The sequence below is a fragment of the Electrona antarctica genome (assembly GCF_951216825.1).
Source record: "Electrona antarctica genome assembly, chromosome: 21".
In the NCBI taxonomy this organism is placed as follows: Eukaryota; Metazoa; Chordata; class Actinopteri; order Myctophiformes; family Myctophidae; genus Electrona; species Electrona antarctica.
The window spans coordinates 2,136,343-2,152,299 of record NC_136802.1 but is presented as its reverse complement, the minus strand read 5'-3'; the positions used below and the strand labels follow the sequence as shown (position 1 = coordinate 2,152,299).

The following is a 15,957-nucleotide window of genomic DNA, read 5'->3' as shown; positions in this document are numbered from 1 at the left end:
AAGTTCTGCTCAGTGTCTCTCTCTCTCTCTCTCTTTCTCATAGATAAGTTCTGCTCAGTGTCTCTCTCTCTCTCTCTCTTTCTCATAGATAAGTTCTGCTCAGTGTCTCTCTCTCTCTCTCATAGATAAGTTCTGCTCAGTGTCTCTCTCTCTCTCTCTCTTTCTCATAGATAAGTTCTGCTCAGTGTCTCTCTCTCTCTCTCATAGATAAGTTCTGCAGTGCGTCCCAGTTCGAGTGTGGTAACCACCGCTGCATCACCAGCCGCTGGGTCTGTGACGGAGCTGACGACTGCGGCGACGGCACCGACGAGGACAGCAAGTGCAGTGAGTCCGCCCGGCGCCGAGCGCAACGCAACCGCAACGCCTCACTAAACGCAACGCAACCATAGTTACCGCTGTAGTTGCCACGCAACCATAGTTACCGCTGTAGTTGCCACGCAACCATAGTCATAGTTGCCACGCAACCGTAACGCTCAACGCAACCATGAAGCCTCGCTTCTGACACTGAACACAACACAACCAACGCCATGCTTGTACTTTTGGCTGCACGTCACGCACCTCAAAACACAAGCGTTGTGAGCTTGTGTTTACACTGGGCATTCTGCCCAAGCCCGCTAAACGTCATGCGGTTGGGCGCCATTCCGACTCGGCCCATTACTAAGCCTCTGCCAAATAGTCTACTTGCAAGCCGATAGAGCCCAATATGAACCCTGGCATTTTGAGTACCCCAACGTTATAAATGTTGAGTATGGGTCCCCAGCATCTAGAAACTGCCGGATACTAACTTGCATATGTTTTCATAATTGGCATAATATGTGACCATACCATTAACAACCTATAGAAGGCAAACTATTCAAAATGTCATCATACTTTAAGTAGCAACTAGTCAAACTAGGTGGTTTTCATGATTCTGAATCCATTCCAAGCATTAGTTTCTCACAAAATACGGCCATAGCCACAAATAGCCCAAATGTGTTGACGGCTATGGACGTTTTTAGCCCAAAGGAGTGTTTTCCGTGCAGTAACCCTAACCCTAACCGCACGCACAGCCATGTCGTCTGAATAGCGTTGCGTCGGAATGCCACTCCGTCCTCAACGCACGTGCCACGATAAAACACGATGCAACGCGTTGTGAGCTTTATAGGTCAGCTATTTTCGGTGTGCTGAGTATATATCATCAGTATATATTATCTTCCCTTCTCTGGAGTCCTGCCTTAAAGCAGACCTTCTTCTCTGGAGTCCTGCCTCAAAGCAGACCTTCTTCTCTGGAGTCCTGCCTCAAAGCAGACCTTCTTCTCTGGAGTCCTGCCTCAAAGCAGACCTTCTTCTCTGGAGTCCTGCCTCAAAGCAGACCTTCTTCTCTGGAGTCCTGCCTCAAAGCAGACCTTCTTCTCTGGAGTCCTGCCTCAGAGCAGACCTTCTTCTCTGGAGTCCTGCCTCAGAGCAGACCTTCTTCTCTGGAGTCCTGCCTCAAAGCAGACCTTCTTCTCTGGAGTCCTGCCTCAAAGCAGACCAGAGGTAGAAAACTGTCGTTCCCTGATGTCATCGCTAGGGACACATGCTTCAGTAGGCAGGAACTGGGGATGGTAATGAAGGACCGGGAAGTCTGGCATAATATTGTGAAATCCACGATCTCGACCGTGGTCGAAAAATGATGATGATGATCAGGCTTTACATGCAATTATAAACTTAGCAAGAGTCAAATCCAGTTTTATGGCATGAGGAAGTCGCAAGACCGAAACGTTGCTCTAAAAATAAATACTCTTGAACCTGACAAGTGTGCGAGTGTCCCTCCTTTCTCCTAAGCAATTGAGAACTCAAAGGACATTCCGTTCTACTTTGGTAGTAAACCATCCGTGTCTTGGGACTGTTTACAGTTGTCAAATCCTCTTACCATTTCTGTGGAGCGTTTCAATTGACAAAACCAAATAATAAACACACTCTGGACACAATGAACCCCATCATTCATCATCATCAACAACAACAACAACAACGTTAAACTCTCTCTTTCTGTGTGTTTTCCAGAGACGAAGACGTGCAGTCCCGAGGCCTTCCAGTGTCCCGGCTCCCACGTGTGCGTCCCTCTGCGCTGGAAGTGTGACGGAGACAAGGACTGTCCCGACGGCTCGGATGAGAGCGTCAAGGCTGGCTGTGGTGAGGAGAGGAGGACCCCCCCCCCTGCCCCCCCCCCCCCCCCCACCACGCTGCTCTGTTGCAACTCATTGTATTGTGATGTTCTTGTTTTATTTCATTTTTTTTATTGCACCTTTTGGTACAATAAAAAAGCCTCACGCTACAGAAACAGGAGATAGGCTCCTTGGCTCGGCAAGCTTACTCCCTAAATAAATATACCTCTCCCCCTTTGTGTTTGTGTGTGTTTTTTTTCAGTGTTCAACAACACGTGCGACAGCAACGAGTTCATGTGTCAGAACCGACAGTGCATCCCCAAACACTTTGTGTGTGACCACGACAGAGACTGTACCGACGGCTCGGACGAGTCCATGGAGTGTGGTGAGTATTAGAGACGTTGTTTAGAGTCCATAGAGTGTGGTGAGTGTTACTGAGACGTTATTTAGAGTCCATAGAGTGTGGTGAGTATTACTGAGACGTTATTTAGAGTCCATAGAGTGTGGTGAGTGTTACTGAGACGTTATTTAGAGTCCATAGAGTGTGGTGAGTGTTACTGAGACGTTATTTAGAGTCCATAGAGTGTGGTGAGTGTTACTGAGACGTTATTTAGAGTCCATAGAGTGTGGTGAGTGTTACTGAGACGTTATTTAGAGTCCATAGAGTGTGGTGAGTGTTACTGAGACGTTATTTAGAGTCCATAGAGTGTGGTGAGTGTTACTGAGACCTTCTTTAGCCCGTTGAGACCAAGTCTAGCGTATCCAGACAACTATTCCACAATCTCCGAATGCTACATAGAGTCTGGAACTACAGCTCCTGAAATCCGAGTAAGGAAGCTGCCATTTCCGTTCACGAAACTATATTTAAAAAATATCTTTAGACCTTATTATTTCCTTTTCTGCTAAGCAACAAGCTATATATGCTTAGATGATTTCTATTTATATTAGGATAAATTTGCGCGACTGTAAAGACGAAGCGGAAGTGGGGAGGAGGCTCCACTTCCGCTTTATATTTTACTCATGATAGCTCTTCTTCTCCAGACTGTATGACGGAAGCATTTGAAAATTGCGAGAGGCAACAACAGTCTGGCAACGCAAGACTACTTGAGACCTGATAGCAGATTCTACAAAATGTCTTCTAAATCCTGACAGTATTCTGAAATACTGAACCTATGTTTCTATAAATCAGTGGTGCTCAAACTATTTCATGTCATGGACCCCCAGAATTATAAGTATTCGGCCGCGGTGCCCCCATCTGAAAGATGGGGGCGAAGATTTGAGATAAAAATGTTAGAAAAAATTGCAGATCTACAAGCTCGCTGTGAGCTCATTGACACTGAATGGTAGGCTGTATCTGTAGCTGTGAGTGTGAACGCAGCGTTAACTCTGGTGTGTTTTGGTTCTCCGACCGTCCAGAGTACCCGACCTGTGGTCCCAGCGAGTTCCGCTGCGCCAACGGCCGCTGCCTGGTCCAGAAAGGGTGGGAGTGTGACGGAGACGTCGACTGTCACGACCAATCAGACGAGGCTCCCAAGAACCCCCACTGCACCGGCCCAGGTGACACGCACGCACGCACGCACGCACGCACGCACGCACATGCGCACACGCGCATGTGCACACGCACACACACGCACACGCACACACACGCACACGCACACGCACACACACACACACGACACTTTAGCAAAACAAATACTTCAGTTTGGAAACGTTTGACACAAACAATCCCATTCATCGACACCTCCCCTCCTCTCCTCCCTTCTTCCCCTCCTCTCTCTGTCGCCGAAACAGAGAAGAAATGCAACGCCACGGCGTACGCCTGCCACAACGGGGCGTGTGTCAACGAGACGCTGCTGTGCGACAACAAGGACGACTGCGGCGACGGCTCGGACGAACTCAACTGCTTCGTCAACGAGTGTCTGAACAGCAAGCTGAGCGGCTGCTCGCAGCTCTGCCAGGACCTGAAGATAGGCTTCAAGGTAACGTAGGGCTCTGCCAGGACCTGAAGATAGGTTTCAAGGTAACGTAGGGCTCTGCCAGGACCTCAAGATAGGCTTCAAGGTAACGTAGGGCTCTGCCAGGACCTGAAGATAGGCTTCAAGGTAACATAGGGCTCTGCCAGGACCTCAAGATAGGCTTCAAGGTAACGTAGGGCTCTGCCAGGACCTCAAGATAGGCTTCAAGGTAACGTAGGGCTCTGCCAGGACCTGAAGATAGGCTTCAAGGTAACGTAGGGCTCTGCCAGGACCTCAAGATAGGCTTCAAGGTAACGTAGGGCTCTGCCAGGACCTCAAGATAGGCTTCAAGGTAACGTAGGGCTCTGCCAGGACCTCAAGATAGGCTTCAAGGTAACGTAGGGCTTTGCCAGGACCTCAAGATAGGCTTCAAGGTAACGTAGGGCTCTGCCAGGACCTCAAGATAGGCTTCAAGGTAACGTAGGGCTCTGCCAGGACCTCAAGATAGGCTTCAGGGTAACGTAGGGCTCTGCCAGGACCTCAAGATAGGCTTCAAGGTAACGTAGGGCTCTGCCAGGACCTCAAGATAGGCTTCAAGGTAACGTAGGGCTCTGCCAGGACCTGAAGATAGGCTTCAAGGTAACGTAGGGCTCTGCCAGGACCTGAAGATAGGCTTCAAGGTAACGTAGGGCTCTGCCAGGACCTCAAGATAGGCTTCAAGGTAACGTACAGCTTAGCTCTGGTCCATAGCTCTAATGCGTTGCATTTAGAGCTATGTTTCCGATGACTTCCGGGGCTCGCATAAATGCAGACCAGCCTCTCATCTTTAGCGTAAATAAAAAGAACGTTTATGCTTCTCACCAATACAAAGGCGGGTTGTGTCATTAGAAAGCCTACTTTCCTTAGTGGAAGCACTCGAGTAGCAAAAACTTTATTTTTATTTACGCTAAAGACTGGTCTGGTCTGCATTTATGCGAGCCCCGGAAGTCATCGGAAACATAGCTCTAAATGCAAAGGCATTAGAGCTATGGACCAGAGCTACGTACGGCTCTGCCAGGACCTCAAGATAGGCTTCAAGGTACGCAAACCAGTCAGTGGTTTTCAATCCTTTTCATATCAAGGCCCATTATGTATTCGGTATTTGAGCCAGGGACCATTGACATTTAGCCTCTCAGACCCAAAACTAAAGAATATTTTATTATTGTTGTATGAAGTTTTCAATTCCATCCATGCTGCATTGATGTTGGTACCATAATGGAGAGACAACAGGTACATGTTGATCAAAATGTGTAGACTTCTTGAAAATTAAGTAATGCAGATGTTTAACAATTGAGAGTGTAAAATGAAACCACATGGACATGAACAAAGTACTCACATTTCCATTTCTTTATTGGCTCACACCAAAAAGGAACGCTTACACGTTTCGGCTATGCAGCCTTCATCAGAGCATGCTGATGTATACTGGATTTGGGTTTAGCACCATTGCTGATGCGCAACCTCTTTTTCTCATCCATTTGAAATTGTTCATACTAAAATGGCTTTTTTCAGAGCAACAAATCAGGAAAAAAATGTACTTTATTATGGACCATTCTATGTCGCAGCAACAAACTCTTGTGGGATTTAGCCCCAGTAAACATACAGATGGACGTTCGCAAGATCAGATGGCGCTGCACCCACCTGTAGGATTTGTGTGGCCGTAATTGGGACGGTGTGTCTTCCTAAATGAACCATCTTGCTCTGTCCCATGTGTCTCACCTCCCTCTGTACCTGTCTCACCTCTCTCTGAACCTGTCTCACCTCCCTCTGTACCTGTCTCACCTCCCTCTGAACCTGTCTCACCTCCCTCTGTACCTGTCTCACCTCCCTCTGAACCTGTCTCACCTCCCTATGTACCTGTCTCACCTCCCTCTGTACCTGTCTCACCTCCCTCTGAACCTGTCTCACCTCCCTCTGTACCTGTCTCACCTCCCTCTGTACCTGTCTCACCCCACTCTGTACCTGTCTCACCTCCCTCCTTACCTGTCTCACCTCCCTCTGAACCTGTCTCACCTCCCTATGTGCCTGTCTCACCTCCCTCTGTATACCTGTCTCACCTCCCTCTGAACCTGTCTCACCTCCCTCTGTATACCTGTCTCACCTCCCTCTGTACCTGTCTCACCTCCCTCTGTATACCTGTCTCACCTCCCGCTGTACCTGTCTCACCTCCCTCTGAACCTGTCTCACATCCCTCTGTATACCTGTCTCACCTCCCTCTGAACCTGTCTCACCTCCCTCTGTATACCTGTCTCACATCCCTCTGTACCTGTCTCACCTCCCTCTGTATACCTGTCTCACCTCCCTCTGTACCTGTCTCACCTCCCTCTGTACCTGTCTCACCTCGCTCTGTACCTGTCTCACCTCCCTCTGTATACCTGTCTCACCTCCCTATGTACCTGTCTCACCTCCCTCTGTACCTGTCTCACCTCCCTCTGTACCTGTCTCACCTCGCTCTGTATACCTGTCTCACCTCCCTATGTACCTGTCTCACCTCCCTCTGTACCTGTCTCACCTCGCTCTGTACCTGTCTCACCTCCCTCTGTATACCTGTCTCACCTCCCTATGTACCTGTCTCACCTCCCTCTGTACCTGTCTCACCTCCCTCTGTACCTGTCTCACCTCGCTCTGTATACCTGTCTCACCTCCATCTGTACCTGTCTCACCTCCCTCTGTACCTGTCTCACCCCCTCACAGTGCCGGTGCCACCCGGGCTTCCGTCTGAAGGACGACGGGAAGACGTGCGTGGACGTGGACGAGTGCACATCCACCTACCCGTGCACGCAGCGCTGCATCAACACTCACGGCAGCTTCCACTGCCTGTGTGTGGAGGGCTTCCAGCTCAGCCCCGAGGACCCCACCATCTGCAAGTCCACCTCCGGTAAGTAAGACCCCCCGAGGACCCCACCATCTGCAAGTCCACCTCCGGTAAGTAAGACCCCCCCGAGGACCCCACCATCTGCAAGTCCACCTCCGGTAAGTAAGACCCCCCGAGGACCCCACCATCTGCAAGTCCACCTCCGGTAAGTAAGACCCCCCGAGGACCCCACCATCTGCAAGTCCACCTCCGGTAAGTAAGACCCCCCGAGGACCCCACCATCTGCAAGTCCACCTCCGGTAAGTAAGACCCCCCGAGGACCCCACCATCTGCAAGTCCACCTCCGGTAAGAGACAGTCAAACCAGTGTTGTTTTTTGTTTTAGTCATTAGTCTCTTGAATAGTTTTCATTTAGTTTTAGTCACATTTTAGTCACCTGGAATGTGTTAGTGTTAGTCTAGTTTTAGTCGACTAAATCTACAGTTGATTTAGTTGACCAAAATGTATTTTGGCGGGCCTTGATTCCGTCGTAATGACTGTTTTTACACTTGCTGAAAATAGCCGATCTACAAGCTCATAGCTTAGTTTTCATTTAGTTTCCATTTAGTTTTCGTCTTAGTTTTAGTCGACGAAATCAACACTGCTGGTAAGTAAGACCCCGAGGACCCCACCATCTGCAAGTCCACCTCTAGTAAGAGACACTCCGTCACCCCCAGCACCAGGATCTTTGCGCACGGCCCCATCCAGTCAAAGTAAAATCTAAAATTTTGATCATCCATCCAAGGTTGGGATGTATTTTGTGATTTTGTATCGCATCGCTCCCGACATGTTAACGTGTCTGGCGAAAGGTAAACGGTGTGAGCTAATGCTAATGCGAGCTGATCGTTACAATGGCGGCCTCCAAGCCAGGAAAGCGGAAATGTAAATGACCAAATATAGGCAAATAGCCCCTGGCAGGGTTTACCGACACTCTGCTGCCACCTAGTGGCACATAAATAATTAATATAAATGACCCAATATATAATGGGCCAGACAGGCTATGCAGGGTGGGTGTGTTCTCTAACGGTAACTCCTCCCCTTCCTCCAGAGGTGGAGCCGTTCCTCATCTTCGCCAACCGATACTACCTGAGGAAGCTCAGCCTGAGCGGCAGCAACTACACCCTGATCAAACAGGTAAAAACTACAACTACACCTGGTCAAACAGTTAAAACTACAACTACACCCTGATCAAACAGGTAAAAACTACAACTACACGTGGTCAAACAGGTAAAAACTACAACTACACCCTGATCAAACAGGTAAAAACTACAACTACACCCTGATCAAACGGGTAAAAACTACAACTGGTCAAACAGGTAAAACTACAACTACACCTGATCAAACAGGTAAAAACTACAACTACACCCTGATCAAACAGGTAAAACTACAACTACACCTGGTCAAACAGGTAAAAACTACAACTACACCTGATCAAACAGGTAAAAAACTACAACTACACCCTGATAAAACAGGTGCAAACTACAACTACACCTGGTCAAACAGGCGACAACCTTTGGATGCAACAACACATCCTATTGCAAACCTGTACAATCTTCTGCAATACAGACTGGTTTCGGAATCTGGCTGGAATGTATTCCTGTCCGAGACTAATGCCAACTTGTGTGGGTGTGGGTGACAGGGCCTGAACAACGCTGTGGCTCTGGACTTTGACTATCGGCAGCAGATGATCTACTGGACAGACGTGACCACCCAGGGCAGCATGATCAGACGCATGCACATCAACGGCAGTGACGTCCAGGTCAGTGTGAAGGACAATCAAACAATGATGAGGATGGATTAGCGCGGAAAGGAAATTGTTAGGGGTCTAAGGCATCATACACACATATATCAAACGCATGTTATGTGTTCTGCCTCTGTTTGATGGCAGCCTCAACACTGTTTTTTCCAATGGGAGTCACATTTTTGTTTGATGGCTGTGTTCTGCCAATCAAATCATGTGACTTCCATTGGAAAAGCATTGAGGCGGCCATCAAACACAGACAGAACACAGAACATGCGTTTCATATGTGTGTATGAAGCCTAACAATATAGTAAGTGTATAAATGCATCAATTTTAATTGAAATGATTCAACTGTATCGGTATGCAAACAGCACCACATTGTACTGTTTGACTTTGTATCGCTTCGTGTTGTAATGCCATTGCAAATAATCTATTGTATTTGTTCGTTGTATTTAGCAATTTTAACCCATTCTGGGCGGGAACCCCTTTTGGTGTTAGCATTATGTTATGCTTTAGCTATTGAAAAATAGCAGATCTACAAGCTCATAGCGTGCCACCGAGTGGCGCGCTACGAGCTTGTAGATCTGCTATTTTAGAAAAATTTAAGAACCACTGACATAGAAACATAGCTTTTTCAGAAAACATTCATTTTTGTCATTTTCAAACATATTTTTTGAATCTGATCTCAGGTCAAAATGGGTTAAACAGGCCTACTTTTCCATGGAATTTCCATTTCTTTTTTTTTGAGAATTCATTGTTATAAATGTGTGTCCCTGCATGGCGTCCTCTGACCCCTGCCAGGTCCTCCACCGCACGTCTCTCAGCAACCCAGACGGGCTGGCCGTGGACTGGGTCGGGGGGAACCTGTACTGGTGCGATAAGGGCCGGGACACCATCGAGGTGTCCAAGCTGAACGGGGCGTACCGGACCGTCCTGGTCAACACGGGCCTGAAGGAGCCGCGCGCCGTGGCTGTGGACGTACGCTACGGGTAAGACTGACCGGGGTGGGACTGTAGAGTTGAACTTTAAACTCATTGACCGCCACCTAGTGGTGGATCAGAGCGGCGCAGAGCGCCACACAATAACTCAATTAGCCGGATTTGGCCGGAAACTCTGAGTCAGAAGGTAAAAGTCGCTATTTCAAGGTAGTGTAAATGATTTTCTTTCCCGTCATTATTTCGGTAGCGCATATATATTTATATTATATATTTTGAATGCCTTTGGCAGAGTTCAAATGAGCCATTTTAACCTAGATTGATCTAGATTAACTCCAGGATTGCAGTGAGATTAATCTAAATTAAAAACTGGTATCTATCTCCACCACTAGTTAAAAAGCTCTATATTGTGATAGTGCTCATTGGTAATAGATGTGAAGTCACTGACGGTGTGATAAAAAACGGTTCCGGAAAGTAAGTGATGGACCGGGTGGCCTGACGCGGTGTGTGTCCCCCCCCGACAGATACCTGTACTGGTCCGACTGGGGCGACAACCCCCACATCGGGAGGATCGGGATGGACGGCACCAACCGCAGCGCCATCGTGGACGACAAGATCACCTGGCCCAACGGCCTGACGCTGGACTTCATCAACGACCGGATCTACTGGGCCGACGCCCGAGAGGACTACATCGAGTTCGCCAGCCTGGACGGAACCAACAGACACACAGGTAGGGGAGGAGCCAACCAATAGACACACAGGTAGGGGTGGAGCCAACAGACACACAGGTAGAGGTGCTGGGAAATAAATATCGATTCATAGATTAATTGTGATGCGGATTTAGACGATTATGAATCGATTCACAATTCTTTTGTATGTTGGAACAGAGTTAATATATTTTTTAAAGAATGCTGCTTAATGTTTTTGTTTGTTTGTAGTGTAATAAAAGTTAATGGAAGTAAATTAATCTGTTTTTATTATGGATCTTTAGGAAGCACTTTATTTGTCACACAGTGAGGGGGAAATAATTATGTATTGTAATCGAGATAATCGGTAATTGATTTATAATCAAATCGTAGCCCTCTGAATCGAAATTAAATCGAATCGCCAGGTTCCTAGAGATTACAGGACGGTTTACCAGGCTACCTCCACATTGTATTATGTGTATAGAGAAAAGCGTTCGCTAATCTTACCATGATTATTGAAATAATGAAAGCAGGGCAGCGGTGGCCGAACGGTCTGCGGAGCGGTCTTGTTATCGGAAAGGTCGCCAGTTCGAATCCCCGGACCGGCACGTTAAAATTACCACCGCTGAAGTGCCCTTGAGCAAGCCATTGAACCCCTACCATGAAATGTTCTATGAGCAGGGTCTGGCTGTAAACAAGCATCTCGAGCTTAGTCCATTCACCCTGGGTAAACAAAGAACTTTGCTTTGCTTTGGGAACATTGTTTTACTCTTTATGCATGCATTCTAACTCTTGTTATGATATCCTTCACAATGCGTTGTTTCATGCACTTACTATTATGTTAACTCTTTTTGTTGTATGTCATGTGTGTAGTTCTGAGTCAGGACATCCCCCACATCTTTGCGATGACTATCTTCGAGGAGTACATCTACTGGACGGACTGGGAGACCAAGTCCATCAACAGATGCCACAAGACCCAGGGTACCAACAAGACCCTGTTGATCAGTACCCTACACAGACCCATGGATATCCACATCTACCACCCCTACAGGCAGCCTGAAGGTAACTATAGTACCCTACACAGACCCATCTACCACCCCTACAGGCAGCCTGAAGGTAACTATAGTACCCTACACAGACCCATGGATATCCACATCTACCACCCCTACAGACAGCCTGAAGGTAACTATAGTACCCTACACAGACCCATCTACCACCCCTACAGGCAGCCTGAAGGTAACTATAGTACCCTACACAGACCCATGGATATCCACATCTACCACCCCTACAGACAGCCTGAAGGTAACTATAGTACCCTACACAGACCCATCTACCACCCCTACAGACAGCCTGAAGGTAACTATAGTACCCTACACAGACCCATCTACCACCCCTACAGGCAGCCTGAAGGTAACTATAGTACCCTACACAGACCCATCTACCATCCCCATAGACAACCTGAGGGTCTGTACATCCACTATATAATAATTAATTGCATTTTTATAGCGCTTTTCCAAGTGCTCAAATCGCTTTACAACGGTCCATTCATGCATACATTGGGAGGTGAAGGTCCATTCATGCATACATTGGGAGGTGAAGGTTCATTCATTCATACATTGGGAGGTGAAGGTCCATTCATGCATACATTGGGAGGTGAAGGTCCATTCATGCATACATTGGGAGGTGAAGGTCCATTCATTCATACATTGGGAGGTGAAGGTTCATTCATTCATACATTGGGAGGTAAGGCTGTCCCCAAACATTCAAGGTTCGAATGTTCGCTCGTTAGGGTTGGCACTCGAATCTTAATTAATGGGATTGAACCATTCGTTTTTTTATTTTAATTTTTTTATTAAATAAAAAATATTATTTTTTTTCCCTTTTTTTTATTAACTCGAAAATATATCTTGGCGAGAATGCGATATGAGCATGTCAAAAAAAGTAAGTTTCTAGTGCATTCCTGTCAGAAGTTGGGATTTTTTAAAGAAATATCTCCTAGTTCTGCTGTCCCATCTTCCGTGCAAATTAATTGGTGATTGGCCTGCAGCTGAGGTGATTGACCTTTCTCACCTTGTTCTGTGAGAACAAAAGAGTTCCATTGAATGGAATGTCTGACGCGTCTCTCTCACACACACACACACACCAGCATGATCGCTGACAGGGGGAACCGTTCTTAGCAGCAATGATATATTAGCATATGCTCTCTTCAATGCGCTTCTGAGAATAATACACAGGTGGAACAAATAACGAGCAATATACGCTGTTTTAGCTGCCTGCACGCAAGCTCACATGAGCTTGCAGATCAGCTGTTTTTTAGCGGAGCCACTTGACGGTGTGTGTGTGTGTGTGTGTGTGTTGGGAGAGACGAGAGAGATTGATAAAGAGCAGGGGAGACGCGCTGCGCTCTGATCGCGACGGATAGATCTCAAAGGTTATTTTTTAAATTAATTAGAAACAAATGGTCCGGATGTTCGCTCGAAAAATCCTGCCGAAGTTCGAGTCCTAAAAAAAGGGCTAAGGTACAGCCTTATTGGGAGGTGAAGGTTCATTCATTCATACATTGGGAGGTGAAGCCTCCCAATGAGGTGAAGCCTCCCAATGCCTATTGTAAGTCGCTCTGGATTAAGAGCGTCTGCTAAATGCCTAAATTGTAAATTGAAGCGGCGAACAGTCGACGCCAGCGTCCTCACTTCCCACATTCACACACCGACGGTGGCGAGCTCACACCGACCGACTCATTGGAGGCAGTATAGGGTTCAGTGTCTTGCCCAAGGACACTTCGACATGTGGACAGGAGGAGGAGCCGGGATTCGAACCGCCGACCCAGGGATCATTGGACGACCTGCTCTACCTCCTGAGCCACATACAGCCGCCCACGTTGATGACAAGACATCAACTCTGGTGCCACTGGGAAGAGGCCAGCCTCTGAAGGCTGGTCTCTTCCAAGTGGGACCAGAGACAAGACATCAACGACAGCAACGATATGTTTTCATATTGTACTCTTTTTTTCCACTTTATTTTTCCCCTCCCCCCCCCCCCCCCCCCCACCTTGCAGTGTCCGGTCACCCGTGTCAGACTGAAAACGGCGGCTGCAGTAACCTGTGTCTGCTCTCGCCCGGAGGAGGCTACAAGTGCGCCTGTCCCACCAACTTCTACCTGGCGGCGGACGGCAGGCAGTGCATGTCCAACTGCACGGCCAGCCAGGTGAGTCACAGAGGCTTCACTTCTGTTGTTACGTTATGTGACTTTATGTCTGGTTTTTAATACATTAGTGATTCTAAACATAAGCCTGCCTAGCTCTCTCTCATCAGTATGTGATATAAAGCCTGTGTCTCTCTCTCATCAGTATGTGATATAAAGCCTGTGTCTCTCTCTCATCAGTATGTGATATAAAGCCTGTGTCTCTCTCTCATCAGTATGTGATATAAAGCCTGTGTCTCTCTCTCTTCAGTATGTGATATAAAGCCTGTGTCTCTCTCTCATCAGTATGTGTGCAAGAACGACAAGTGCATTCCGTTCTGGTGGAAGTGTGACACGGAGGATGACTGCGGGGACCGCTCGGACGAACCTGCAGACTGCCGTGAGTTGAGTATTTATACCTTGATACAGTGGCCGTGAGTTGAGTATTTATACCTTGATACAGTGGCCGTGAGTTGAGTATTTATACCTTGATACAGTGGCCGTGAGTTGAGTATTTATACCTTGATACAGTGGCCGTGAGTTGAGTATTACCTCAATACAGTGGCCGTGAGTTGAGTATTACCTCAATACAGTGGCCGTGAGATGAGTATTTATACCTGGATACAGTGGCCGTGAGTTGAGTATTACCTCAATACAGTGGCCGTGAGTTGAGTATTACCTCAATACAGTGGCCGTGAGTTGAGTATTACCTCAATACAGTGGCCGTGAGTTGAGTATTACCTCAATACAGTGGCCGTGAGTTGAGTATTACCTCAATACAGTGGCCGTGAGTTGAGTATTACCTCGATACAGTGGCCGTGAGTTGAGTATTACCTCAATACAGTGGTCGTGAGTTGAGTATTACCTCAATACAGTGGCCGTGAGTTGAGTATTACCTCAATACAGTGGTCGTGAGTTGAGTATTACCTCAATACAGTGGCTGTGAGTTGAGTATTACCTCAATACAGTGGCCGTGAGTTGAGTATTACCTCAATACAGTGGCCGTGAGTTGAGTATTACCTCAATACAGTGGCCGTGAGTTGAGTATTATCTCAATACAGTGGCCGTGAGTTGAGTATTACCTCAATACAGTGGCCGTGAGTTGAGTATTACCTCAATACGGTGGCCGTGAGTTGAGTATTACCTCAATACAGTGGCGGTGAGTTGAGTATTACCTCAATACGGTGGTCGTGAGTTGAACTTGAGTATTACCTCAATACAGTGGCCGTGAGTTGAGTATTACCTCAATACAGTGGCGGTGAGTTGAGTATTACCTCAATACGGTGGTCGTGAGTTGAGTATTACCTCAATACGGTGGTCGTGAGTTGAGTATTACCTCAATACGGTGGTCGTGAGTTGAACTTGAGTATTACCTCAATACAGTGGCCGTGAGTTGAGTATTACCTCAATACAGTGGCGGTGAGTTGAGTATTACCTCAATACGGTGGTCGTGAGTTGAACTTGAGTATTACCTCAAAACAGTGGCCGTGAGTTGAGTATTACCTCAATACAGTGGCCGTGAGTTGAGTATTACCTCAATACAGTGGCTGTGAGTTGAGTATTACCTCAATACAGTGGCTGTGAGTTGTGCATTACCTCAATACAGTGGCCGTGAGTTGAGTATTACCTCAATACAGTGGCCGCGAGTTGAGTATTACCTCAATACAGTGGCCGCGAGTTGAGTATTACCTCAATACAGTGGCCGTGAGTTGAGTATTACCTCAATACACTGGCCGTGAGTTGAGTATTACCTCAATACAGTGGCCGTGAGTTGAGTATTACCTCAATACAGTGGCCGTGAGTTGAGTATTACCTCAATACAGTGGCCGTGAGTTGAGTATTACCTCAATACAGTGGCCGTGAGTTGAGTATTACCTCAATACACTGGCCGTGAGTTGAGTATTACCTCAATACAGTGGCCGTGAGTTGAGTATTACCTCAATACACTGGCCGTGAGTTGAGTATTACCTCAATACAGTGGCCGTGAGTTGAGTATTACCTCAATACACTGGCCGTGAGTTGAGTATTACCTCAATACACTGGCCGTGAGTTGAGTATTACCTCAATACAGTGGCCGTGAGTTGAGTATTACCTCAATACAGTGGCCGTGAGTTGAGTATTCCTAAATACACTGGCCGTGAGTTGAGTATTACCTCAATACAGTGGCCGTGAGTTGAGTATTACCTCAATACAGTGGCCGTGAGTTGACTATTACCTCAATACAGTGGCTGTGAGTTGAGTATTACCTCAATACAGTGGCCGTGAGTTGAGTATTACCTCAATACAGTGGCCGTGAGTTGAGTATTACCTCAATACAGTGGCCGTGAGTTGAGTATTACCTCAATACAGTGGCCGTGAGTTGAGTATTACCTCAATACAGTGGCCGTGAGTTGAGTATTACCTCAATACAGTGGCCGTGAGTTGAGTATTACCTCAATACAGTGG

General features: G+C 47.2%; 1 protein-coding gene across 1 annotated transcript in view; it reads left to right on the top strand.

The window, feature by feature from the left end:
* Positions 1-200: 200 nt before the first annotated feature.
* LOC306913791 (low-density lipoprotein receptor-related protein 1-like) overlaps positions 201-15,957 on the top strand; it is a gene marked incomplete at its 5' end in the record, with an annotated part of 68,331 nt that continues 52,574 nt past the window's right edge. The window contains 13 exons of the mRNA XM_079490603.1: positions 201-324; positions 2,026-2,154; positions 2,389-2,511; positions 3,543-3,683; positions 3,918-4,105; positions 6,812-6,995; positions 8,019-8,104; positions 8,610-8,729; positions 9,513-9,700; positions 10,171-10,376; positions 11,206-11,394; positions 13,388-13,536; positions 13,819-13,912. Coding sequence (XP_079346729.1) covers positions 201-324; positions 2,026-2,154; positions 2,389-2,511; positions 3,543-3,683; positions 3,918-4,105; positions 6,812-6,995; positions 8,019-8,104; positions 8,610-8,729; positions 9,513-9,700; positions 10,171-10,376; positions 11,206-11,394; positions 13,388-13,536; positions 13,819-13,912 — 1,921 coding nt within the window. The remainder of the gene's footprint in view (positions 325-2,025; positions 2,155-2,388; positions 2,512-3,542; positions 3,684-3,917; positions 4,106-6,811; positions 6,996-8,018; positions 8,105-8,609; positions 8,730-9,512; positions 9,701-10,170; positions 10,377-11,205; positions 11,395-13,387; positions 13,537-13,818; positions 13,913-15,957) is intronic.